This window comes from Athene noctua, chromosome 2 (assembly GCF_965140245.1).
Source record: "Athene noctua chromosome 2, bAthNoc1.hap1.1, whole genome shotgun sequence".
Lineage (NCBI taxonomy): Eukaryota > Metazoa > Chordata > Aves > Strigiformes > Strigidae > Athene > Athene noctua.
In genome coordinates this window covers 165500457-165527221 of record NC_134038.1, presented here as the reverse complement: position 1 = coordinate 165527221, position 26765 = coordinate 165500457, and the positions used below count along the sequence as shown (strand labels likewise).

The 26765-nt window shown below is 47.6% G+C and overlaps 1 protein-coding gene across 4 annotated transcripts in view; it reads right to left on the bottom strand.

Annotated features, from left to right (window-relative positions):
• Window positions 1-7102: 7102 nt before the first annotated feature.
• SMARCC1 (SWI/SNF related BAF chromatin remodeling complex subunit C1) overlaps window positions 7103-26765 on the bottom strand; it is a 93023-nt gene continuing 73360 nt past the window's right edge. For all 4 annotated transcript variants that reach the window (XM_074901041.1, XM_074901040.1, XM_074901039.1 and 1 more), the window contains exons 26-28: window positions 23423-23681; window positions 10802-10978; window positions 7103-9182 (exon numbers count right to left, since the gene is read on the bottom strand). In XM_074901041.1, coding sequence (XP_074757142.1) covers window positions 9097-9182; window positions 10802-10978; window positions 23423-23681 — 522 coding nt within the window. In that variant the 3' untranslated portion in view covers window positions 7103-9096. The remainder of the gene's footprint in view (window positions 9183-10801; window positions 10979-23422; window positions 23682-26765) is intronic.

Here is a 26765-nt window from a genome sequence, read left to right as displayed (position 1 = left end):
GCACCCCTGCACCAGCACCAGGACCCCCACCCTCCAGCATCCTCAGCTGGTGCGGGGGGACCCCCACCCCGCACTCCCGAGCCCCCCCACTCACACTCAGCCCTGCGGGGGGGGGATGGGATCTGGGCTGTAGCCCCCCCCAGCAGCAGCGAAGTGAGGCCAGAGCACCAAAATCCCGGGGTGAAGCCACCGCCCCGGGGCCCTGGCACAGGGTGGGGGGCTGCAGCCGCTCGGGCCCCCCCCCCCAAGATCAGTGTCCCCCCCCCCCCGAGTGGGCACCCCAGGGCCGCGGGGCTGCTTCCCAGTGCCAAACTGGGGCAGGTGCCACGGGCTGCCAGGACAGCCCCCATCGCCCCCGAAGCGGGCTCTGTCAGACAGGCGGGGGGGCGCAGGCAGGGGGGGCCGCTCCAGGCAGGGAGGCCGAGCTGCCACAGCGGCTGGGGGGAGCAGGGGAAGAGCCACGAGAGGAGAAGCCGCGGGGACGTGACGGGCCTAGCAATGGGGCCAGGGCCCGGCCGGAGGGGCTGCAGGCAGGCAGCGGGGCAGGCAGCGGGGCAGGCAGCGGGGCAGGCAGGGGGGCAGGCAGCGGGGCAGGCAGCGGGGCAGCAGCGGGGCAGGCAGCAGCCCCATGCAGACTGGGGCAGCAGACAAGCCCACACCGGGAAGCCTGGCATGCACCCAGCCGTGGGTGTTGGGGTGTGGAAGGGACCCCCCGAGACCCCCCCCCAGGGAACCCCTTGGCCTCGAGTTCTGCCTTTGCGCTGCCTGAAGCCACGGGGGGGGGCAGACACACACGCACGCTCCATCCTGCCCCTGACAGAGCCAGGGCACCCCCAAACCCTACAGGTGGCAACCCGGGGGGCACCCAGGCCATCGCTGCCCTGAATCCCACCGCTGCAGGGCGGGGGGGGGCTCAGCCTGGACCTGTTGCACGGCAGAGGGGCTGTGCCTCTGCCGTCCCCCGCCCCTTGCACCACTGGCTCCGTGGCCACCACGTCCTCGGGCCCACGGGAGCTCCGGGCCGGCCGAGGCCTTCCAGGGTCACTGCGTGTCCGTGGCTGCTCCCGCATCCCACACCGGGGAAGGATGCTCGGGGCAGGGTTGGAGGGGGGTGTCCCAGAGGAGCCCATTTTGGTGCCCTCCAACTCCTGTGTGGGACCCACATCAGCTCAGCTGGTACTTCCCCCCCCCCCAATCCACTGTGCACCCCTCGGCCTCGTCCCACGCAGCCATGGGGGGCGTGTGTAGGGACCGGGGGGAGGGATCAGTGGGGCCGGGGGTCCCCTCTCCCCTCGGCAGCCACCGCGCTTGCCATGCCAGGAACAAGCCCCGCTCTGTCCCCGCTCAAAAGGGAATTGAAGGGGCTGCACCTGCTTAATATTCCCCGTGCTTCCGCCCCTGGATGCGTTTCCAAGGGGACCGGCGGAGGGGCCGCTGGGACGGATGGGGGGCACCCTGCAGCCACAGCCGGGAAAAAGGGTCGGGAAGAGGCATCGGGGTCCCAAATGCTGGGGGACCCTCTGCCAGGTCCCGGCCATGGCAGCAAGAGGCAGAGGGAGGAATCCTGGGGATGGGGGGTGGTGCTGAGGGAGCCACACGGGGCGGGGAGGTGGAGCCCAGGCAGGGCGGCAGCACCCATCCTGCACCCAAAGCCCTTCCCCAGCACTGGGGCTGGGTGCTGGCACGTGGCAGCGGTGGCTCGAAGGGTTTACGCTCAAGTGATTGGTGCTTCTTAAGCCCACGGAAACTTCCAACTCCCGCAGTTAACCCCTGCGGGCCGTGAAGCTCTGTGGGGCTCGTGGGGATTGCTCAGGGCCCTGTCTGGTGGGATCCTGGCCATCACCAGGGCTGGAGGCTCCACCAGCTCTTGGGGCAGCCTGCGCCCGTGTCCCAGAGCCCCAGATCCTCCTCTCCAGGGGGGGTTGTCTGGCTCTGGCCCATGTCACCTCGCAGCCCTGAGGCACCTCAACCAGGAGCATCCCCCCTCCCTGACCCTGGGATGGGGGACAACCTCCTCCCACGCCTGGGCCACCAGTTGTGGTCAAGCCCTGGGGGTATCGACACCCCGGGAGCTCCCCTGTGACAACCCCCCCGGGGTGCTGAGCAGTGCAGGGGGAGGGACCTTGTGCTGGATCCCGCAGAATCCACGGGGGGGGTGAGGGGGCAGCTCCCTCCCAGGTTCTGGGGTATGGTGCCCATCACATTTCCCCACAGACCACTTTCAGCATGGGAAGAGCCCTCCCCCCGCCCCCGGTGCAGGGTCCACTCCCCTCCCCTCCCCCGTGGCTCCACATCAGCCCCCCACCAGGAGTCAACCTGTGTGGGCAAGGGGGGACCGAGGGTCTCACCACCCCCTGTGGGCAGAGCTTCAGGGAGAGGAGGGACACAGTCGGTGCTGGAGATGAATTTCAGGGCCTCCCCCCTCCCACGCCCGCGGGACACGCAGCGGGCAAAGCGTGGCAGAGCCTTAACGCTCCATCACTGCGCTGAAATTCAGGATCAGACAAGGCAGCAGAGCCCAGCACAGGTGTCGGAGCCATCTTGCAAGTCTGCTTTCACCACATTTCCTACAAACCTGCCTCAGGTCTGTCTTCCTTAGAGGCAGAAACAGCAGCGGAGGGTTGGATGAAGGGTGGCAGGACAGACAGACAGGGATGGTGACAGCTCTTCAGTCTCGCAGAAGAACTCGAGCGGCAGCTCCCTCCTCTCGGGCAGAACGGTCTGCTGCTGCCGGGCGTGTGTTTTCCTGAGGGAGTTACTCAAAATATTGAAGGCGAATTAAGAGACTACGAAATGCAGTCACATTGGCAACCCGTTTTCGGCATTTCCGGAGGAAATCAGTGTCAGCTCTGTCCATCTGTCCGTCCTGGGAGCGGGTCACACACAGCTGGGGAGGGATCTCACCCCAAAGCCCTCTGTCTGCTTCAGCGCTGGCAGCTCATGGATCTTGCCCTGCCTTGGGGTCCCCAGAACCCCTCTGCTGATCCCCCCCAGCCCTGCTCTGCCTCATGCTCCTCATCCCCACCCACCAGGACCCACACCAGGCTGCAGCCAGACCCCTGGCATAATAGCAGGGGGGGGAGATGGAGGGTGCAGGATGGGCTGGGGCTGGTTATTTCTCCATCAGCTTTTGTTTCCCCCCACTGTCACCCTTCTTGACATCCTCCCTCCTCGCCTGGGTACTGGAGATGCTCAAACCACCCCCTTCTCCAATTTTTTTATTCAACAGGTATTAGAAAGGTGTAAAGAAAGCACAACTTCAGAAAATGCTGATGAACAGACAAGGCTGAGGTTGGCGTTTTCCGCCCTGGTTTGGGCAACACTCACACTGGACTTGCGAGCTCTTCCCTCTCCCAAAACATTCTTGACAGTGAGCCCAGGGTTAAGCTCAGCTCAGCAAGGCAGGGTTTTAGAAGGCCAGCTTTGCCCTTGACTGGCACCACACGGAGCACGAGGTGCTGAGACCTGATGCAACACCAATAGCTGGAGGAAGCCGCCACCTGCTTCAGCAGCAAAACTGAAAAACCAACCTTGATCCTCCTCTGTGCTCCCCCAGGCCCCGCTCCCCCGCTGCCTTCAGCCTCAAACACCCCACAAAAACATCCAAACCCTTTCTGCGGGGAATAAATTCACCCACCACGTATCAGTCACAAACCGAACTGCTCCCGCCACCGAGCTGATCTGAAAATTGCCGTAATTCCAAGTCCTCAAAACAGGAGCTAAGTTTAGGATTGCATGAGCAGCTCGGGGAAGGAGGATGCTGGCAGCAGCGGGGGGAGACACAGGGATCTGCACCCTCTGCATGCCCTGACGTGCTGGAGCCCTCTGGGCCCTCTCTATGCCTGGCCAGAGGGATAAGCAAGCTGTTATCTTCCAAAAAACCTAAGAAAAATAACTGAGTACAAGAGGCCTGAGCTGCTTTGGGGGGAAGAGCCAGCAGAGAGCTGTGTCCTGAGGATGCTGAGCACAGCACCTGCCCCTTGGGTTCCAACACCTTTGGTGTTTGCAAACGTTCACAGAGTCTGCAAGGAGCAACAAATCAAACTGTCAGAGACTGGGGTAAGGCAGCTGCAAGCACTGGCACCTTCCCCCCGCTCCGTCCTAGCTCAAGAAACCGGTTTAATACTTGCAACTTTGCAAAGAGGGCACTAAACACCCTTCAGACATGCTTTTTATCTTCAAGGTTTTGATTTTATTACTGCTGGAAACCAGGACAAATCAAAGCAACTATTTCATAGTTTAAGGACAAGGAATGAAGACGCCACTTCACCCCATGGAAAATGAAAAAAACCCCAAAAAACAGCTTGGGAGGGCAGAAGAGCTGAACCCCAGCAGCACCATGGAGTGGTGACCACACGCTTTAACCCCTCAGGACAGATCACAAGTATTTACTTAATGATTTCCAAGACTTGGGCTCTATTTCATCTGGAAGATGAATTATGTATCTCTGGGCTGAGCACCCTCCCAGTGCTCAGCCTGTCTCCGTTACAATGTCCCTGTCTGCAGCGGTGGGAGGGAACAAGGGATTTCCATGAAATGGATCCTGCAGGGAAGGGGGTGGCTCTTCTAAATGTCCCCGGAGGACCCCAGCAGGACTTGGGCTGAACCTGCACTGTGGAAGGTGCCAGTCTGGGTCTTTGTCAGCCAGATCACCTGCACGCAGCAACGGGTGGGCAACCTCGATGTGTGGTGACCACCAGCATTGTCACTTGTCTAGCCCAGAGCTCGAGACCTGGGACCATGCTGGAAAGGCTGTTGGTTTTGATGGACAGCAGGCTGGTTTTATCACACTTTAACTTGGAAGGACAGAAAATAAGCCATTTGGGGGGGGGGATTCAAATCATCACCCCTAGGTTCACCACTGAAGCCTCCAGGGGACACCCTGCTGCCCGATGGCTCCTGACAAGGCTCCCTGCACTGTGACCCCCTGCAGCAGCAGGAGGTTTGAATGAAAAGGGAAATTCCCATGTGGGCAGTACCAAGAGCCACGTGGGAGATGACACACACAAAGAGGGACACTGTTCCTGGAGAGCTGGGCAAGGCCCTTGGCAGGTCACCCAGACCTGTGCTGCCACCAGTTGTCTGGGGCTCATCATTTCCTATCTGGATTTGAGGGGAATTAGTATGGGTGCTAGTGCCTGGCAACACCCACGGGGGTTATCCCCAGCAGCCTTGTCCTTGCTGCTGTAAAACATGCAGAGCTTGAAAAGGAGTTTCCAGCCTTGCAAAATCCTTCAAGTTTCTCGTGAGAAAGGTGCAGGAGTTGAAACAACGGCATCAGAGGACACCGTGCACTCACACACTTGGATACCTCAAACTCTTTAGGTGTCCTAATGTGCATTTTTGGCTTTAAGTCAGCCAGAAGAAAAAAAAAAAAAAAATGCAGCTTTTTAGGAACCACATGGTGGAGCTGGTATTGCCAGACAGGACACAGCCGCAACGAGGAGTTTTGGGATATTATTAGGAAGTGGAGACAAGTGCAGGCAGGGGGTGTGAACGTCTGTTCCCATTCCTGGTCCACTGCCCCATCGCTCCTCCTGCCAACAAGGCAACAGCACTAAGAAAAGAATCCTGCACGCCAGATCTGCTGTCTCTAGCAGTATCAGATGAAGACACAAACCTCTCCCAGCAGCACATATTGGCAAGGAGAGACAGGCAATTTTCTGGACGAGGCAGAAGGGTTCAGCACCAAGCACATAAGCTTCCATTTACCTCAGTGACATCTTGGTCTTGGATGATCCCACTGCAGTTATGGAGTGAACACTGAGCCTGTTTAGAAGAGCTGGAGTTTAGAGCTCTGTCCTAAACCTGCCTTCAAATCACAAAGCTGTGAACAGGAATTTGCTCACATTAACCCCACGCCCTAGTGGTCTTGAGCCACCTCAGGCCTTAGGCAGTGGCTCCCACCCCATCACAAGGGCCAGCTGAGGGCATCTGAACATCTGTACATCAAAAGTGGGGTTCTGAACTGCATCTAGACCTTCACTCCACTCATCATTACTGTCAAGAGAACAACCCAGCCTCAGCTGTCTCCTGTGATCACAAAGCGTGAAAGGCCCATAAATAGAAAAAAACTGTTCAAAAACTGATGCTAGGATCTACCCTATCTATTCTTTGCATTCCTAAAGAAAAAGGTCTTCAAGAAGAGAGGAGGAAAAATGACAATCTCTGGCCGTGCCAGAGGATGGGAAGGGTGCAGGCACAAGGGACAAGCCTTGCTGGAGGCATCAGGAGTGCAAAAGCACAAATTACTCCTGACCTTCCCTACCCAGCCCTAAGCCCACTGAGGCAGCACTCAGCAGGAGACCCCAGCCCTGGGGACCTGCCATGCCAGTGGAGGAGGAATCCCAACTGGGGATGGGGCTTTCTGTACCTGGGGATGCTCCTCTCCAGCCCTGGGCTTTTCCTTCTGGGCATTGCAGACTGCAGGCATTACGCACATGGGATGCCCGGGAAGAAGTGCCACTAGTTCCTTCAGGAAAAGGCTTTTCCTTGGTGAAGCAGCAGAAGCATCTGGAATAAAATCCAGACTGGCTTCCTGGTTTCAGTTTAATCAAAAAGGCAAACTCTCCTGGCAGCCTCTGGAGCCCTGCAGGAGAGCACAAAAGATCTGAACATCCGAATTAAACAATTAAGAGTGAAGCTGGTATGGGAATAGAGGAATGGTGAGACCCTTCCGGGTCAGCGTGCCCAGCCCTCTTCTATTAAAACCCGCCCCTTCAGAGCACTCGCTTTCAAGGGTGTGATACAACTGGGAACAGGAGCCTGAGCAATCATTCAAGTTAGCACAGCAAGACAGCAGGAAAGCAGGAATCAAACAGAAATAATCCTATTAGGCCTTGAACGCTGGTTTACTTTGTCCACATTCGTTAAGCTTTTTAAATCTGAAATAGCATTTTCCAAAGCAGCGCATCGCAAAGGTAACGCTCACCTGCTTTACTCTGGTGTCTCTCACCTTGCTCAGGCTTTGAATTTACTCCATTGTGGTTAAGATGCAGCCCTAAAATAGACCCGTATCACATTAACAATTCTCAGCTCATCTACAACACACAGGGAGGGAAAGGAGACTCCAGACAAACTGGCACAAGCTTTGTACAAAAACCACATTTTTTTTTGTTTTATTTCACAAAATTGGGTGGCTGTGTTGCAGGAATAAAACCGGCCCTATACATAGGATCAGATGAAAAAAAGTCAGCACATGTATTATTTATACAGAAACACAACAGTGTCAAGAATTCAGGTACTCTGTAGGATCATCACTAGTACAGTAAAAAATAGTCTCCATCTGGATCCTTTATATTTGAAGTTGATCACACTAAAAACAACCTGAGGTTACTCTAAACTGGACTACGGTCTGAACCAGAAAATCCCATGCTCACCCCAAAGACCCTGGAGGGAAAAAAAAAGTAACGTTGGGGGATGAATTTCCTTTGTGGGAGGTGGAAGGCGGGCAGGCCCTGACCGCTCTCTGCTAGGCACTGTGGATTCTCAGAGCTCGATGGTGGAAAACATCCTTCCTGTGCACGGGAAGCACCACGGCTGCAGCCGATGGCCCCAGCACCAAACAGTTACTCACGGACTCTCAGGACCTGGAAAGTTCAACCGTGGATGAGTCAATCACCTGAGTGCTCTTCAAAGCAAATCCTTTGTTTGTTTTTTTGTTTTGGTTTTTTTTTTGTTGTTTTTTTTTTTTTTTTAAAGTGGTATAAGCGGTTCTGTAGGTTTCAGATTATTTGGGAGATTTCTCTCCGGTCAAGCTTTAGACCACCACCTCGCGCTTGGTCGCTGAAAGCCACCCTTTAAATAAGCAAGCAGTCTTCAGACCTTTGGCAAGGAAACCTGTCAAAGCCTCTCACGCCAGGAAGAGGGCAGAGAACCCGAATCGCAGTCGGCAAAGGCCTTTTGGCAGTCACAAATGAGCGGTTTCGGCAGCCCGGAGGTCTGTATCAGCAGTGCTGGTGGTCTCGCTCAAGGAGGGCTCCTAGGTTTGCCTGCTGAAGTTCTTCCCTCACCCGCAACAACCCCCCAGACCAAGGAAGCTCAGCGAGAGGCGAGAGGAAGAGGATGTCTGAGTTGTCCCGAAGACATGTACCATGGCCGCTGACTCTGTCCACCTCGGCTGTCTGCAGGAGGTAGTTCTGGCATTTGCATTCCAGCCATCCCAACCCAATCCCATATGCTAGCACTTCTTTGCTATCTACTTTTTTTTTTTTTTTTTTTTTTTGTGTGTGTTCTGCTCATTTTAAAAAGTAAAAAGTATATGCTCCAAAAAAGAGGGACTAAAAATCATGGTTTTATTCCTCAGTTGGCTACTGTACCAAACTACTCAGAGGGAAGGTTCAACTACCAACCTTCAAAGGCAAAAGAAAGTTAAAAACTGGAGCAAGAAAACTCCTACTATTGAGTGATTTGATTCCAATTGATTCAATCCTGGCTTCATTCGCACTAGATCAATATTTTCTTTAATAAGTTAAGCGAGGCAGCCCCAGAACTACCTGTGATGAACACGGCTGGCATTCCTGCACCTTCCGTGCTACAACACGCCTTTATTTTCCTTCTCTGCTCAAAATATTGGTCTGGCATCCCATCGTGCTGTTTTGCTCTGCCTGGAGAACCTGAGATGTTAAATCACAGGTGGAATGGGCATGTGTTACATCCTAAAGCTCCATTAATACCTCCACCTTAAAAGCTTTGTGGGTTTGTTTTGTTTTTTTGTTTTTTTTTTTTTTTTTTAACCCTCCCCAGGAGAACCCAAAGGTCAAAACACCAAGATGAACAAAACCAGAGTTGAGCAGGAGCCGGAAGGAAAGCAGACTGAGGCGTGAAGGACTTCCTGCCAGCAACATGGAGGCACTACTGGCATCTCTGATCTAAAGCTTTCCCAAAGGAATGCCAAGTACTGCCAGGTTTGAGCAGTGGGGAGGGGGGAAAAAAGATGACTGTTTATCTGTGCTTGTATATGTGTATGTATAGGCACACACACACGACCGGGGCACCGATGGGAGGGGATGACCTCCCAGGGGAACCGAAGGGAACTGAGGAATTCATTTTTGGTCACCACGATGTTGCTGTAGAAGTTCCTTCTTCCTTGGCTGCTTAGGGAGCGGCTGAGGCCGGCGGGGCTCCTGCTGGAGGGGGGGTCACCCCTTCTGCTGGTGGAGGTGGCTGTGGAGGAGGGGGATCTGCAAAAAAAAAAAAAACAGCAGAGAAACAGTGAGCAGGACAGCAGGAGAGGCTGAACATGGAAGAGGAACCCAACACTAACACCCAGATGTCTATAAACCACGGGAGATGCGGCCGTCCGAGGGGAAAGCACCAAGGACTGTCCCCAGAAATGGCCACAACTGCAGCTTCCCTGTCTCTTAAGCTTCACTACATGTTTTATTGTGCTTTTCAACCACTAAGCACTGTGTGGACTTTGTGAAAGAGGAAAAAAATTTCCCTGGTTTTTACAGAAAAGATGACAGGCATGCACCTCAGTAGCTGGCAAAGTTCACGTCAAGCAACTTTCTGAGCTGGAATCAGCATTTCTCATCTCCCAGCTCCACGTTCCAGCCTTTAGATTATGTCTCTTTTCTATTTAAAATAGACGGAACAATAGCCTTTATATAAACAGAGTCTGCACTTAAGCTCTGAACAGTGTATGTAGGTTAAAGTAGAGGAATCCACAGATGCAGCAAGTAGGAGGAAAGAAATGAAGGATACAAAAGGCCAGCTTTCAGGCACAGAGAGGAGATGTTAATGGAACATGACGGACTTGTTTAGTAGTGGAGAAAAAAAGAAGAAATTAAGAGAAGGGAAGAGAGCAAGTAGGAATACAACCTGACATAAGATATTCCCAGCGGTAGAGATTCAGAAAAAGGGAAAGAAAACTAAGGAAAGCTAGAGCACCAGACAAATAAGGAGCAAATGTCTGAACTAAAATAGCATCAGAATGGAGTATTTCATGCTTAGGCTGATGAGTCAGTACTCCTCAGCAGCTCCGTTCAGCTGAAGTCAAAATGGGATGGCTTTCCCAAATTATTTTTTGGGAGATAGGTTCTACAAGCGATCACAATTTCTGCCTGGCCAGTGACAGGCTACGTAACATTTTTTGGGGGTAAGACTGCTGCGCTGAAGCAGACCAGCAGCTTGTCCCAGGCTGCACCTAATATAGACAGATTTACTGAGGAATTAATGACCAGCCAGGCCAGCTTTTCTTTGGCTTTCTGGGTTTGGTCACACTCTCGCCTTCATTCACATTAACACCCACACAGGGGCTACTGACTTCAGCTGCTTACTTTTTTTGGCTGGCATAAATCAACTTAACTTTTGGAGGTGTAGGTATTTATACCCTGTAAGGAACATTCCCAATATACGTCTGCTTCTTCCTAATTAAAACTTCCTCCTTTTAATTTCATGGTGTTAAGTTTTCTATAAGGCACTGTTGAACTGAATTATATTCTGACCTCCACTATTTAAGGATTTAGCTATAACTTCTGCACCTCTACTGAGCATTCTTCCAGACTAAGGCAGGAGAGGTTTTTGATGATGACCACAGAGCCTTAGCGTCATTATAAATAACAGATGTTACAAATAAAGGACAGTGGACTACGTTTGGATGCCTAGAGGGGAGACAAACACTTAAAGCTTCAAGCACACCTCTGGCACGCACTGGTCTTTGCCTGCCAATGTGCACAGACCCTATTGTTCCTGCAGCAGATAAAGGTTTCAACTACAATAACTTTTCCACCACCAAGGCAAGCGACAGAAAAGGCACGCCAGGTATATTCAAAACGTTTTCTGCTGCAGATCTACTTACACATGCCATTTGGAGCTGCTAGAGGAACACGAGGTCCAATAAGATTTCCTGACATGGGTGACATGCCGGGTGGAGGGGGACCACTGCTGGCTGGATGGATGTTGGCTGACACACTGGGCATCATCCGGCCTGGCATGGGCTGTCCAGGCATCATCGAACCAGGCCCCGGCATCTGACCTGCGAGAGCAGTGAAGAGACATGATCATGAGACACACGGGAAGGCAATCAAGAAGAGAAAAACAGGGTCTAGCTGTTTTCTGAGCAGTGAGGGGAAAAAAAAAAGCTTATGCACAACAGCCAACTCCACACATGCTCCAAACACCAAAGGAAATGCCTTTTCATCTCCCCAAAGTCAACACACTTCCTTCAGGAAGAGCCGTGTGTCATCTCTCAAAAACATCAGCACAAGAACCAAGCTGAAGGTCACACTCGCAGTCAAAACCCAACATTTTCAGTGAATCCCCACTAAAAAGACATTTGACAGCAATCTAAACGAAGGCGCGGGAAACAAATTGCACCAGAATAACAAGGCATCAAAGTTAGAGCACCTGATGAAAGAGGGCTGCCACAAAGCCTAATGGATTAATTTAATGGGAGAACTGAAATCATACAGTTAAAAATTGCACCCTGCAGAAACTTCTGCTATTAAAAACCCTGTTCTGATGTGAGGAGGGTTCCAATATGTCTTCCTTCCATATCAGCTCAGTAAGAGACCCTTTATTTTTTAGCCGCATAAAGGAACTGTTAGAATCATCCAGCTTTGGATACCTACAACTTGCTGATTGACGTTTTAAAACCTCATTTGAAGAGATTATTTTGCATAATCCAAATTACATTTACTTTTACACACTTACATAAAGGTACAGTATTTTAGTTAGAAAAGCAGCTATTAGGCATGGATTGTAAAGGCTTCCTTCAGAAGAGCTCATTCCACCCCAAACCCCAGGGAATTATATGAAATAAAGTGTGATGACAGAACCCCCGAACAAAAAAAAGAAAAGGTTCTGAACGTACATAAAAAGCATCACAGCCACACTGGCTGTTAAAGCCAAGAAAGTGGGAGCTCTGGATTTGGGACCGAGTCAATGCCTCAGCACAAACACTATTAACTCTCACTTATGTTCAGCATCAGAGCAAGAGCTTTGAGGAATATTTTATTGATAACTGTTACTTCCATTTTCTAGGGTGTCAGGAAATGGCACTGTCTCACAAGCTACTGCCTGAAACAGGTGGGTTACAGCTCTTAGCAAGCACCCTCTGGCCAGAGGTGGGACCATACGGGCCCACCAGCAATTCCAAGCTGATACGAGACAGAGCAGCCTCAGAGATGAATCAGTGGGCTGGTCTGTGCCTGAATGCTTGGCAATTTATGACCTAAGAGAATAATAATCTACATTTTAAAATAACTCTGGACATCAGAAGCAAACTCTGCTCTTTGGGAGCTGTCAGTACTTGATGCCTGTACAGATACCTCTGCCTGAGGGCTCTCATGCTCGCTCTCTCTCACTGGCTTCATACAGTCCTGGAGATCTGTGGCAGAGGTGCTGAACCACCTTAAATTTACAGGGAGTCTGAAGCATCAAACCATGAAAACAAAATAGAGGAGCTCCTGGTCACACAAGAGGTCCATGAGCCACCTGATGCTGCTTGTTCCAGGAACATGACTAGCACAGCTGCAAGCAGCAGATATGAAGCTCTACAGAAACCATCAGATTTCTCTAATGTTTACAAAGGAAAAAGAACTCTGGAAATTTATTCCTGGACACACTCCATCGCTGATCAGTGGCCTGCAGTGCACATCATGGCATTTCCATCCCTGTATATTAAAGAGCAGCACCAAACCAGAAAAGCTGTGTACATTTCACCCTTAATGCCCTCTTTTGTTCCCAGTATTAACAAAATATTTTCTGCTTTGGCCATGGTGAAGAGGTGGTTTTGAAGAAGCCCTTTGGAACCCCTTACGCCTCCAGTCAACAGCCTAAAGAAGAAAGAAAAGGTGGGACATCTCCTAAAAGTGCATGGCATGCTTTTGTGGGTAACTCAAGGTGACCACGTTCTGTACACATGAGCTCCAGTGACCAGTTTCTCTTTTGCAGACAAGCTGAGCTGGATGTTCCTCAGCGTGGCCCATTCACCTTCGCCTCAGCAGCAACAGGCTGTGGGAGGACTGAAGTTATCTCTGTCACAGAATAACTGGGGTTGGAAGGGACCTCGGGAGGTCTCAAAGCAGGGTCAGCTCTGAGGTCAGACCAGGTTGCTCAAGGCTTTGTCAAGACCTGACTGATCTCCAAACATGCCAGGAATGGAGACTGCACCACCTCCCTGTACAATCTCTTTCGGTTCTTGACCTCCTTATACCCAGTCAAAACTCTCGAGTTCCAGCTTATGTCTCTTTCTCTTAGAGAAGAGCCTCCCTGTCTTCTGGATGACCTCCTTCTGGGTATTGCTGGTAGGTCCCTCCACAGCCACCTCCTTTCCAGGACAAACAAGCCCAGTTCCCTCAGCCTCTCTGTAGGAAAAGTGCTCAGGCCCTTGGACCATATTTAGTGGCTCTCTGCTTGAACTCACTCCAGTTTCATCGATGCCTTGCTTGTACCAACCCTCCAGATGTGGTCTAACAACTGCTGAGCAGCAGGGGGACAATCACATCCCTCAAAACCTGCTGCCTGTGCTCCTGTTCGTGCAGCCTGGGATGCTGCTGGTCTCCCTCAGCTCACGCTTGGCTTTGCTGCCCACCAGGACCCACAGGGCCAAAAGGGTTAGTCCTCCCAGGTACAGGACTTTTGCGTTTATCCTTGTGGAATTTCACAAGGCTTCTGTCAGCCCCTTCCTCCAGCCTGCCTCAGCCCTGCTGAATGGCAGCCCTGCCCTCAAGCGTATCCACAGATAATACGCAGATAATGGAAGATTTAAGCAGACACGGCATGAATTTACTGCTGCTGGCATCTGTGCATCTGTTTTGGTCCAGCTCACTCCGAGATGAGGAGTGGGCAGAAAGGGCACGACAGGCAACACGAGAATGCTGTCACCAAAAGCAACAGCCAGGCAGAGGCTGAGACTTAAAGACATCATAATCTATTAATACTAGAAGTGGGCTGAGTGCTACAGGACCAGTGCTGTCCAAGAGGCAAAACGCTGTTGGGTTTGCCAACAGCCCCTGTAATTGGTTCTGCGCTAGTGCTGAGCTTCTAGGAAACTGCTGAAACCAGCCTGGGTTCTCAGCCCGAACGGATCAGCTCTGAGGCAGGGCCAGTTGGGAGTACACGGCTGCACGAGGGCAGCTGGGTCAAACTCCACAAGTTGGGGATTTTCCCCGATTTGCAGCAGACAGATGTGGGAACTTCTCACGTGCCCAATGTTACGTGATGACCCGTGGCACTGCAGTTACAGCAGCTTGAATTTCAGTTGCTGGAAATTCTGGGTGAAGTATTAAAAAAACCACAAACGCGAAAAAAAATAAAAAATCCCGCATCACCAGCAATCTCAGTCTGCACAGAAGAAAAGGGGACTTATCTGGCCACTTCAGCAAGTGCTACCCTGTTCTCTTCAGTTATGAAATGTCCTGACAACTTCAAAGTAGTTACTTTCCAGGAAAAATTTGTATTATTCTGCTCCATTTACCTGTGCAAGAAGTCCTCCAAGAGCAACTTGTATATTCAGTGGCTGCTTTTGTAAATACAGTCTATTCCTTAGAGCCCAAACCACAAGACAGGTTGGATTTGCTTCATAGGCAAAGGGGAAATTTGAGCCTCTGCCTCACTGCACTGATAGGCTGCACATTCCTGGTCCATTTGAAGTCTTCTAATGGACTCAATATTTAACAGAGAAGCAGACTGAGGCGTACACAACCAATGCCCATCAGGGTACTTGGGAGAAAGTCTGTATGGGGGAAGGGATGACAGCTGGATGACAGCCTATTACATGGCTAAGATCATAAGAGGTATGGGAAAAGCAAAGAGGAAGCCTTTATTTCCTTGAAAACAGAATTAAAGGTGGCCACAGCGATTCTTATGCTGCCGGATTAAAAATCCCCTTTCACAGGAGTTAGTTACACAGAGGAACACGCTAACACAGATTTGCAGGGGGCAGGTCTATCGGTGGCTCTGAACACCCCAGTTCAAAGCAGACCCTAACAACCAAAACGCTCGAGGACTATGACTGTGGAAGGTTTACCTGCATTTACAGTCCTCACAAAGCATTTGCTATCCATCAGACCAAAACCAGTGATGTGAACCTCTGGGCTGAGCCAGCACACACACACGCACTCACAACCTACCCGTGAAAGCCAAGTTTGCCAAAGAACACAGCAATGAAGCTGGCATACTGAGCTTCAGCATTGGAAAATGTGTCTGGATCTAGATTAGCTCACCCAAGTGAGATGAGCACTGCTTCCTCCTACGTCCTCATCCTCACACTCCTTCCATGCTTTGACTCCAGTGTTGTGCTCCGAGAGGCACAAGAAGAGCAGCCACTTGGTACATCAACACCACATTATTATTCTCTTAAGAACTCTGGCTTGAGTAGATCTTTTATTTTTTCATGAACTCCTGTATTTTCAACCCCTCCCTGCAAAGGAAACCCAAAACAATGGCAGCTTCATGCATGCAGAAGTTAAGGCAGACTGGCAGAAGCAGGTACAGGGCAAATCAAACTTTTAAGGAAAGACCTTGCCAAAACTGGAGAAAAAACACTGCTCAAAGACGTAGAGGGCTTTGTAGCAAAAGGGAGAGAGAAGATATTCAGAGTTATGAGGGATGTTGTTCACTGGCAAAATTAAGGTTGATCAGAAAGTAAAAATGTAAAAACTGGAACAATGCTGTTGTGTTTGGGAAGAGCAGGAAAGCTGGGAATGGAGGAATCCCCAGCCTGGGAGCTGCTGCTTGACAGGAGCCTCCACCTCTCCAAGCATGATTTGGACATCTTCCTTCTAACACCACATGCCTACAAGATTCTCCCCGCACTAATGAAGTGATTAATATTTTGAAAACCTCTTCTGAAACACCTGAAACTGTAACAGACTTGCTACACACTGAGCAGCTTCACATGAGGTCTTCAGCACTAACACTGGGCAAGCATTCCTTCAGTGAGAGAGTGTCAGACCTGCAGTAATGCAAAGATTCAAGGACTACGTTTTATATTTCAAATCAACCAGTCAAGCTAAAATCACCACTAAACAGAAGTTAAATCAACTTCAAATACATTTGTTTCTTCATAAATTTGAAGTGTGTCATGACTCTGAATCTCATAATGATGCTCGTTGGGAAGCACCCTCCTCCCCGGACCAGGGAGTCTGTAGAGCTTTTTTCCCTCTCAAATCTTGGGCATTTAAAAATAAGCAGCACTGCAGTTTTTCTGAAGATGCCTCTAAGCTGAGAAGCTCCTCTGTGTTTAAAGGACAGGGTTGGCTGGCTGCCCATTTTTTGCCTTCCTGACATGGTATGCAACAATTTTATCTTAAAATTAGCTTAGGCGACTTGCACAGGAACAATCCTATCACATACCCGAACTTCAAAATGCTGAAGTTGAGCAGTACCCAAGCAATACCCAACCAAACTGGGATTAAGCAAGGGGAAATTGCTACTACGACTATGTCAAAAATGAAGCCCTACTTCTATAGAGATGGTACCTTTTTTTTTTTCTCTTCATTTTACAAGTGATACCACTTCAAGACAGCGGCTCAAGCATAAAATGTGGAAGTGTGACCTATATAAGGGGGAGAGCTTAAAAACAGCAGACGCAGTAAGAGATAAAGCCAAAAGGTTCAATAAAATGAGATTTAGCAGACTAAAAAAAAAATCCTTTACATGTTAGAGATTGTAGACATTTTCTATTGCATGCTCTGAAGCACTCCACTATTAGTAAAGTGCCAACTGCAGATTCACATTACAGGGAAACGGATGAGGAACAGTTTTTAAAGGATCTCCAAGGTATTTATCTCTATTAAAAAAGCCTCTACCTCTATTAAATCAGCTACTTGAGGGGCACTGGAGTGGTAAGCAGTTTTAGTATTTTTCGTTTCACTGTAGCAGATGACGGGGCATGATGCACAAAGCTTGGAGGCGATTCAAACCCTCCTGCACACCTCTCCCCATTTACCATTCAAAGAGAAAAAGCTGCAAACGCAGCCAGCGCTGTGTGAAGGGAGGCTCTCCTTTGGCAGCCAGGATTGTGGAAGGGAGCAAAGCAGGCTGTGCTCTGACGTCCCTCTGATCTCCATAGGGGACGTGCCTCGCTGCAATCTCGCCCTCCTACTACTGAATTGTTTCTGGTAGGGGAAGAAGAGCAGAGCACTGCTCCGGGGAATGCCCGCCGGCTCTGCTGCAGGGCGGCTCCGCAGCGCCGCATGATGCGCTCCTGCCCACCAGGAATGGTTTGCAGAAAACCCAGCAATCTGTACTTGTAACCCACCTCCCAGACACGTCCCTTCCTTCGGCACGTTCTCTCCCCACACGCACTGCAGCAGACAATCCCATACCCACCAATGGTGAATAATTAACCACAATAACTCGTTTAGCATCGCATCTCGGAGGGAGAGGCAGAATTTCTGCTTCACTTGCGTGTTGCATTTCTGTCACATCCCTCTGGCACGATTCACCCAGTGCTGATGACGGAGGCAGCTACACAACACCAAGGTGCACCCTGCCCGGCTCGTGGGGCCCCGACAGCCACAACACCTTGCTGTTATTTTTCTACAACGCACGCACGATACAAGATACTTTGTCAAGAAGCTGCTTAGTGTGTCATGCCAGCAAGGACAACCGTTCTGCAGGGCAGCACCAGTAACCTTCAAATATTAATGCATCTTCAATAATACATTCTCGTAGGGAGCTGCTCAGACTTACTGAAGAAGCTCTGCAGATGTTAAGACGACAGCACAGTGCAAGTCACTAAAACATCATCCAGAGTCTCTGGTAGAAATTCTGTCCCATAGTTGACTCTTGATTCAAATACTCCAGCCCATAATGTCTCTTGCCTGGCCAGGTTCTCATACAGTCAAGAATATAGTGGAGGGAACCCAGCGTGGCTTTACTGTTTCTGTATCACCAACCACCAAAACATCTTGCAAACCCACAACTACACAGAAATTACTGCACTGTGGATGAATTCTGCAAACCCGGTTACCACCCTTATAACTTTACTTTTATCTGACTACTCCCTGCATGGCTTCTGCCAGCAAGCTCATTACATACGATGGATAAAAAGTAAGCACTGACAGTTCTTAGTAAATATTTACCAAAAGGAAGTGAACCCAAAATCCTTGTGTGTACCAAAAAATTCTGGAACTGTAATCAGCCCAATAAGTAAGTAAATAGCATCCAGTAGCTCAACTTAAAACCACGAGTTTTAAACAATGAAATGCACAACACTTACTTGAAAAACCACAAAATTACTTACAAAGCATTATTGTGAATACTTCAACCATCGATAGAAAATTATGCAAAATATATTGGGGGGGGAGGTTATTAAAGTTACTCATCCAGTCGTAGTGGAAAGCGTATCCTTACCTCCTTATTCCATTTGTACTTTGGGTCAGAAATTATTTACTAGCTGAAAATTCCCCCCCTGAAGAGTTAATTAATGACAGCTATTAATACATATTTCTTCCTCCAAGAATTTCAAGAAGGTTCTCATGTTACACCCCACCAGTATCACTAGTACAAGGCACTTCTCATTTCACAGGTAACAAGCACAGTGCACATAGAGAAATCAATAATGTGCTTCAAATGACACAACCAGCAGCACGGCTGGTAAGACAGGAAGAAATTGGGAATTTTATTTTCCATTATAATTAAAAGGTACAGCTTTTCACAGTGAAGTTGGAACCCAATTTTATTTTTCTATTTTAAAAGTCTTTATTGCAGGGGAAAGAAGCGAGCAAAATAAGTTCAGTCAAAATGAAGGTAAAGTAAAAAAATGTGGGAAAGGAACTTGTAATGGGACTTGTCTGAAATCAGCGCCTGTGCCAGAGAACACCAACACACTTCTTGGACACTGAGGTGACCAGAACCTCATCACACCCAAGCACCAAAGGACAAACTGTCAGCAGCCAAACTTGGAGCACAGGCTCGCACTGGAGAGGCAGACATCACGTCACAGCAAAGCGGTAAGAGAGTCCTATTTCAAGTCTTTAAACTCAAAGCTTTAACCATCAAGCCATGTTGCTTGCCGACTAGCAAAAGGACAGTTAACCCAGACCCAGAAAGAAAAGCCCAGGGAGAAGCAGCAAAAGCCTCTCAGGCTGCGTGTTGTACACTGTCCGCTGTAAAAATTTCTCTTTATGTGGAATTCAGCAACAGCTCTCCCCTCTCTGGAGGAGCTCTCCTGACTCGCCTTGGTTTCTCTTTCACCGAACCCACCTGTGGGCACTGGCCTCTGGACTGATTCCAGCTCTTCAGCAGGGCCCAGTGAATTCTACGGTCCAGCAGAACCAGACAGGGCCACGACAATGAAAAGCAGCACACTGCAAAGACTGACACTCGGCTGGAGATGTTTACCAGCTGGAGATGTTCACCAGCTGTTTCCAGAGACTGACATCTAAGCTAAAGAACATTTTCCTAAAGCTTCACTGTAGCTTTTAGTTAAGAGATTTGGCTTAACTGCTTCTGCCTGTGAATCCAAAAAAACCATAGCAGGAATTTTTTTTTCTTCTATTTATAAATGCCTTTTCAGATCCTTTCATCACGTTGTTTCCTACAATCTCTTCAGCTTTTGTCAATCACTTTAAAGACATCCGACTTAGCATTTTTTTCACGGTCTACTGAACCAACAGTTACACTTTTAGTCACTATTAAGGTCTGAAACCTGTTTGAAAACATCACTGAAAACCAAGGTAAAGTCTGGAATTAAAACCATGCAGCTGAACAGGATATTGTGCAGGGTTTTTCCATCTCCAGCTTCCCCTCAGGGCTGTTTTGGAAGGTTGCCCACTGGTGCTTCTCAGTTACTGCTAAGTCGTTTTGGGATTTTTTTCCTCTAACGCAAACTGAATGGGTCAGTTCTTCCTGCAGAGCTGTCAGACCAGCAGGCAGCAACTTGTCTAAGTCTCCAATAACATCTTTATACCTGAATGAAGAATTACACCATGGTACTCATCACAGAGGTTTCTTGAAACTGGCCACCTTGGGGACAGAAGGTTGTTATTGGAGAGAAGCTGAGAACTCAGGTTAGGAAACTGCTCCTTCTTCTTACAAAAGCATGGCGAGCTCTGCACTGGGAAGCTCTACACCACCAGCTCTGAACTCAGATATTCATCTACAGGACTAAGAGCAGCAAAAAGAAAAGCTTTCAGACTTCATCTGCAAGTGTATATGAGCCCTCCCTAGAAGGGTTAAATTCCTCTCCCTACAGCCTCCAAATTTTGGCCTCACCACCAAGACTGCAGGAGGCTCGTGGGCAGACACACAGTGAGGGAACTTAGAGATGTGTGGTCGTTAAGGTGAAGTTCACCAGTTTATTTCAGAGGATCTCAAATTAGCAACTGAACAGCAAAAATTGCTACTGATCTATGCATGTACTCGTCTGTCCTGAAAACATGGGACTATTAATGCGCCAAGACTTACAAGTCCAATAAATGCACCACAATTGCCCTAAAAATGTCAAAATATGTAGGATACAATACAAGCTCTACAGTATTTAACACAGATTCAGCACGACCAATGTGATGAGATAATATAATACACAGGGTGTGCGTACACAAAATGCAACTGCTGGCCACTTCAGCATGTCAGTAAGATTTCTGGAGAGTGCTGCACTCCAGCAGAGATTTTCTCTGCGATGATGTACTGATTTGTCAAGGAAAGTCAAACTCTGGGCATCTTAAACTACCTAAACAGAAAATCAGGTCAATTTGTGAGTCACTATCTCTGGGGACAAAAGGATCCTTAAATTACTATTTACACATACGTGCCCAGAACTGCCACAGAGCTGAAGTGTTGAACGCACTCGAGGGAAGAGTGAACTACGCCGTTTTCCCTCCTTGCCCTCAAGTTATACAAAGCTCCACTGTGAAGCCAAAGAGCTTTGGCACTTGTGGACTTCCCAAGCATTTGTAACAAGCTTCCACTGAAGAGCCTGAGGAAGAGAGAGTATTCTGCTTTCTAGACAAGGTCAGTTGGGATATGGTAGAAGCAGCTGAGGGTTTGCTTTCAAGCTCTCAAAGGGCTTCTGAATTCGCACCTTCCCAAAAATATCAAACCAGCAAACTGTCAGAGTAGGTAAAAGGAAGATCCTAGTCCTGTATCTGTATGGCATGAGACAGCACCACGTGCTTCACCACTGCGGGAGCCAGAAGCGCTGTGCCTCATCCATCAATTTCCTGCACTCCAACAGGAGGGGTGGTGGTGGTGAAGTCAATTTATTGACAAACTTTAATCAAATTTGAAAAAGAGATGTACTGACTAATTAACATGGTACCACACTCCCCACAATACACACTGAAAGGGATCACTGGGGATATTGAGGGCCTGGATGATTATGATGGGGCTGAAGTAATAAGATATTATGTGAACCAAGGATGTGAATACATTAGAAATCAAGTTTTATTAGTCCCCCAGTGAATACAACAATGCATTTAATCTTGTTACATTTTCACTCTCAATAGCAGCTTGTAAGTAAGAGCTAGCCTAATGATATGCAATGATTCCCCCCTTTAATCTGTTTTCAATTTGCCATTTTTCCATTTCACAGAACGTCTCTCCATTCTACTAAGTGAATAGTGCTGAGTTGTCAATACAGCATATAATAGACAAATTGAGCTACAATATTATTTGAATCTAAAACCCAAACCATATATTATCACACTCCCAATTCAATTTTAGCAAAAAAACAAAACAGCTCCCAAAACACTATCAGCCTTAACTTTTTGTCCACAAGTGCATAACGAACCCAGGAACTCACTAACTGATCTTTTTAAAAGATAGTTAGCTTAGGCACCTGAATCACAAGATAACTAACTCTTACCTTCCTCTCCAATGAATACTACTCTGCATCTGTTGACTGAATCAAGTTTTACAACCGCGAAGATTCACCCAGCTGGATTAGATGCTTCACACTTTCATGGTGTTCTGCAAATCCTGCTAGTTTATTATGCACTTTTACTCTTTTCCAAACCATGCTTAACACAGGCCATTCCCCAAGATGAAAACTCAAGCTCCTGCAGGTTTTCTGTTGCCATGTCACATTTATGATTATGATACCCCAAAACTTTTCAGCTCCTTCAGCAGCAGCCTACGCAAGATCTTCCCAAATATTTTTAGCTAATAACCAATCGTGTCTTTTTAGAATGGTTCGTGGTCAAGCAGCTGAAAATTGACAAAAGCTCTTCTCCTTCACTGCGGTCTAGTCAGACCATCAGGTTACTACAGGCCAGATAGTTCTATTCTATTTTAAATGATCATTTCAACAACATTCAGCAAGTGTAGTAAAGCCTTCAATTCCAATTCCCATAAACATCTTCACAGCAGAAGTACAACATTTGGTAGTCTTAATCCCTTTTAACAGTAAAATGGTTTAAAGCTGAGACTGCAAATACTGTTAGCAACTTAAGGTACTTAACAGTAGGGCTGTTAGTTTTGACATTCAGCACAAATAGTTGTTCTGAATAGATGGCAATAATATGTTTTATGCCCAGTGGATGCTCCTCCTCCTGAGGTGAGGCACCTAATTTCTCCATCCTTTGATATTAGGAATATCTCCACCCTTGGAGATATCCAAACCTCAAACAGACAAATCCCTGAGCAACCTGATCCAGCTGGCCTTGCCCTGAAGATTTTCAAGTGACTCTTCTGACCAACACGGTTCTGTGACACTCATCTGGCATCAAGCTCAACTGAAGCAGGCAGAAGTCAGAAGCAAATCCCCCAGTAAGGCACAGGAGCATATCAGAATCAGGTGTCCTGCCAAAGGAAACTGCTTATGGAGCTTCCTGCCTCTGCTTCTCCTCCCAGTCCTCTCCTCTGTGTTCTTTTATACAGTTAGGTGTGTCACAAACTGGAGAATTTGAGGCAATGATTGTTTCTGAAGGAGCAGAGATCTCTAGGCATAAAAAAATGTCCAAGGAAATACAAACAAGCTAAAGCAATGTGAAAATCATACTTAGTGGCAGCTCTGTTTTTAAACTTTAGAGCTTGGTGTGACTGTCTCCAAGGATGGAGACTCCACAGCCTTACTGGGCAACTTGTTCCAGGGTTTGATGACCCTCACAGGAAAATAAAAATAAAAATAAAAAAAAAAAGTATTTTTCTGTGTCCAGATGAAATTTCCTGTGTTTTAGTTTGTGCCCACTCCCTTTTGCCCTGTCACTGGATACTACTGAGAAAAGTCTGGCTCTCTCTTTTGTATCTTCTTTTTGGGTATCCACATACATAAGATACTCCCCTCCCAAAACTGCATCTCCACATCTGGTAGAGGCAAAAGCTATAAAACAAAGCTGCAGTCCAAGCAAAGCTCATCTTTCTAGCAAGCTGCTTCTGTTTGATAAGAAGCACCATTATAAACCACTACGTAACACAGACCATCCATTACACCTTGTGCAAGTTTACCTGGCACTACCTCTTCCCTCTGGTTTTAATCTGTTCTGAAGGGTGATTAGCGTTAAGGGGATTTTCTCCTTCCAGCTCTTACCTGGCTGTGGTGGGTGAGGTGGTGGCATTTGGTGGTGCATCATAGGGTATGGCGGAGGCTGCTGATGAGGCAGTAAGCCTGGATGTGCTGGTGCCCCAAGGGGGTTCATCCCAGGCCCACCGGAGTGCTGGTGTGACTGCTGTGGATTTTGACTGTGCTGCTGCTCCATTTGCTGACGAGCCCTTAATTCAGCATATTTCAGCTGTTCCATGTGAAAATTCTGGCGTTCTGTCAGCAATTGTTGCCTCTGCTGCTCTAGCTATGTCAAAAATAGGGGAAAAGAAAAGACAAAGTGAAGTTAAGAACTACACATTTAAAAGCTGTTTCTGCAAATCAAACACTATCCTCTTGATACAGCTGTCCGATTTGCAGCAGGTTTTGGTAAAGGATCAGGCCATCCTCCAGGTAGAACAGCTGAACTCCCCTTGTTTTGTCCTAAAGAATCTCTCAGTAATACAACACATCGCTCAATGAGTACTGTGCAGAGCATTCAGCTGTAACACAATTCTAGAAGAGACTGTATGTTTTTCTCTCAATCTCCTGCATGTCAGAATGAAGGGAAACAGGAAACTAAAGAGATTTTCTCAGGCAAAACCAAAGTAGAACATGTGTGCACTAGCACGAGCTTGGTGATCACAGGCAGGATCCTACTCCGTATCTTTAAGTGTAAGACTTGGACATCACGATAGCCAGACAGCAATGATTTGCACTATTAAGAGGAGTATTATGTAAAAACAAACTCATGTAATTTAGGTCAATTAACATAAAACAGGCTACTTTGTTTAATTATGAAGCCACGTAGAGAGTAAGCAAGCCCAAAATGAAAAGATAAAAAAGCTATGGAAAATATTTCTTACTACTGGGGATTTAGATGATCGATCACTGTCCTGGTTAAGAAAGTATATGTTTGACTTATTTAAGAAATCATAACACACTTTTCTACATCTATTGCTCTAAAGCAATTGGACACATGGATTTGCGTGACTAGTTCACAGATATTGAATGAGTGTTTTAAGAAATATTCCATGAATTTATCTGAAAAGCAAGTTGCCAAGGAGACTTCCACCTAGCAGAAGTTCTCCAGAAATCCCAAAGCTCCATCAATACTTTGTGCTAGCAGTTTGACTGCTGACAAAGCACGGATGAAAAGAGAATACCACAGAGCACACATTCACCAACAGAACCAGATGGGGACAGAGCCTCATGAATAATACATACTCCTTGTTGGGGGCTGGTTTTCTGCATGTAGGGACTACAATGTGATTATTCATGCTGCAGTGACTCCTTTTTCCTTGACCAATCTGATACGTTAGCGGGAAGAACTTGATAAAATGAAGAGGCATGTACACCAATGGTGTAATTGTGCATGTGTGGAAACACATTCAGTAGGTGGCAGGCAGTTCAGAGAAGAATTACTGCAAATGACCCATAACAAAGGCTCAGGCAAGAAGTACGGCTACACCACACTTTTTATATTCCTTTTATACTCTTTTGTATTCCTGCTTTGTTCTCTTTATGGTACCCTATCTTGCTACAGTTTAAAAGAAAAAAAAAAAAAGGTCTTTACAAGTTTCTCCAAAGAGCATCCAGTGCCTGAAGATACAACTTGTGCTTAGGAAAACCAGTGAAAACTTCCCTTCTACACATTCCGTTGCCTCAGGATGAGAAAAGACAGTTGGACAGAGGAAAAAGAAACATAAACACAAGTTGGTCTTAAAACTGATGCAGAGCCCAAAACACCTGGTTCTGTACTAGGTTCTTGCATTTCTTGTAGCCATTTCTGAAGTGGGTTTACAGTCACAGCCTGCAGGTTTACCCCTAGATTAGCATTAAGACAACTGGTAGTAACACATTTTCTGGTGGGCTGTCTATCAGTAATTTGCACTTGCTCTTCAACTCTCAAAACTCAGCTATACCTGCAGTGGATCTCAGGCACCTTAATGAAGAGCAGCACCTATCAGTTTGCCACACAATCTTCCCACACAACCTGATTCATGAGATCAGCCAAATTTTTAGGTACGCAAGTCAGGAATACAACACTCTTGACAATCTTCAAATTTGCAACAGTGTGTTTTTGCACTGTTGCAAAGTGATTCACAATTAAAAGGGGCTATTACAAGTGCTTAATGTATACCCATACAATAACAATCATTGTACTACAATTTCATCCCCAGCAAGTAACTCTTCCCTAAACAGAAACAGTGAAGGAGGCATTCACATGCTATTATAAATTCTGGGTCAACAAGGCTCCTACCACCAGGATCCCTTCTTACACACAGAGTTGGCAGCACTGAAATGACTTCAGTTTAAACCCTGAAGTAAATGTGTTTTGCCTAAAATCTAACACCCTCCGGTCTGCAGCACAGATTTCTTTCAGCACTTAGAATCGCCTTACTTTTACTATAAGAAAAAGCCAGTGCAGCAAATAAGGAAATAAGCATAGTGTGCAACACCACTAAGGAATTTTTTTGCTTTAACTATTCCACTACATATCCACAATGACAGGTGAAAAGACCAAATATAACTATCAGGAAGCCAAGGGAAAAATTTGTATGCACATTTTAAAAAAGGAAAATGTCATATGCCTCAAAATGAAAAAAAACCAAACCCAACCCTGTCACTAATAGAATATAACCCCGAAAGAAAGGAACCCACAGAGAACCTTTTCAAAATAGTTAGGTCCATTTCTTAAGCTGCCAATCAGTGTCAGAGGCAAACGCCACACTGAAATGGTTGAGGATGCTGAGCAATTGAGAAATTCTTGCTGACATTCTGCTACAACAAAAGACCACAGTTTGTCAAACTCTATCAATGTGATTAATGCCAAAGTGAGGATGTAAATTCCATTAAATTCACATGGTAGGGTAAATGTGAAAACCCCTAGAATAATGAGTCAGCATCTTCAACCCATCTAGAGTAATTATGTATTGACCAAAATGAGCAAGGTAGGTGACAGAAAAATAAAAAAAATTGACTGCTTTCTGATAAAAATGAAAGTTTGGGTCATCTTTACAGTAGCTGGAGAAACTGCTGCTCCGGAAGCATGCTGTGTTATATATGAAAGAATGCTTAGTAACTGATGCGCAATCCAGCCACTGAGAGGCAGAGACAGCATCCCTTCCACGTTACACCTTGATTTTAGGGATACACAAGTCTCCAGCCAGATGTCACTAACAGTGCCACAATATAAATATGATCCTGCTTGGCACTCACCGTATGTATGCTCTCTGAGTGTCATTACATCCTTCAGCTGGCTAGACCTCAATCGAGACCTGTGCCCTGGTTACAGCCTCACTAGACAGAGGAGAGAAGCTAACAACCTTCTTGCTTAGCTTGCCCAGCT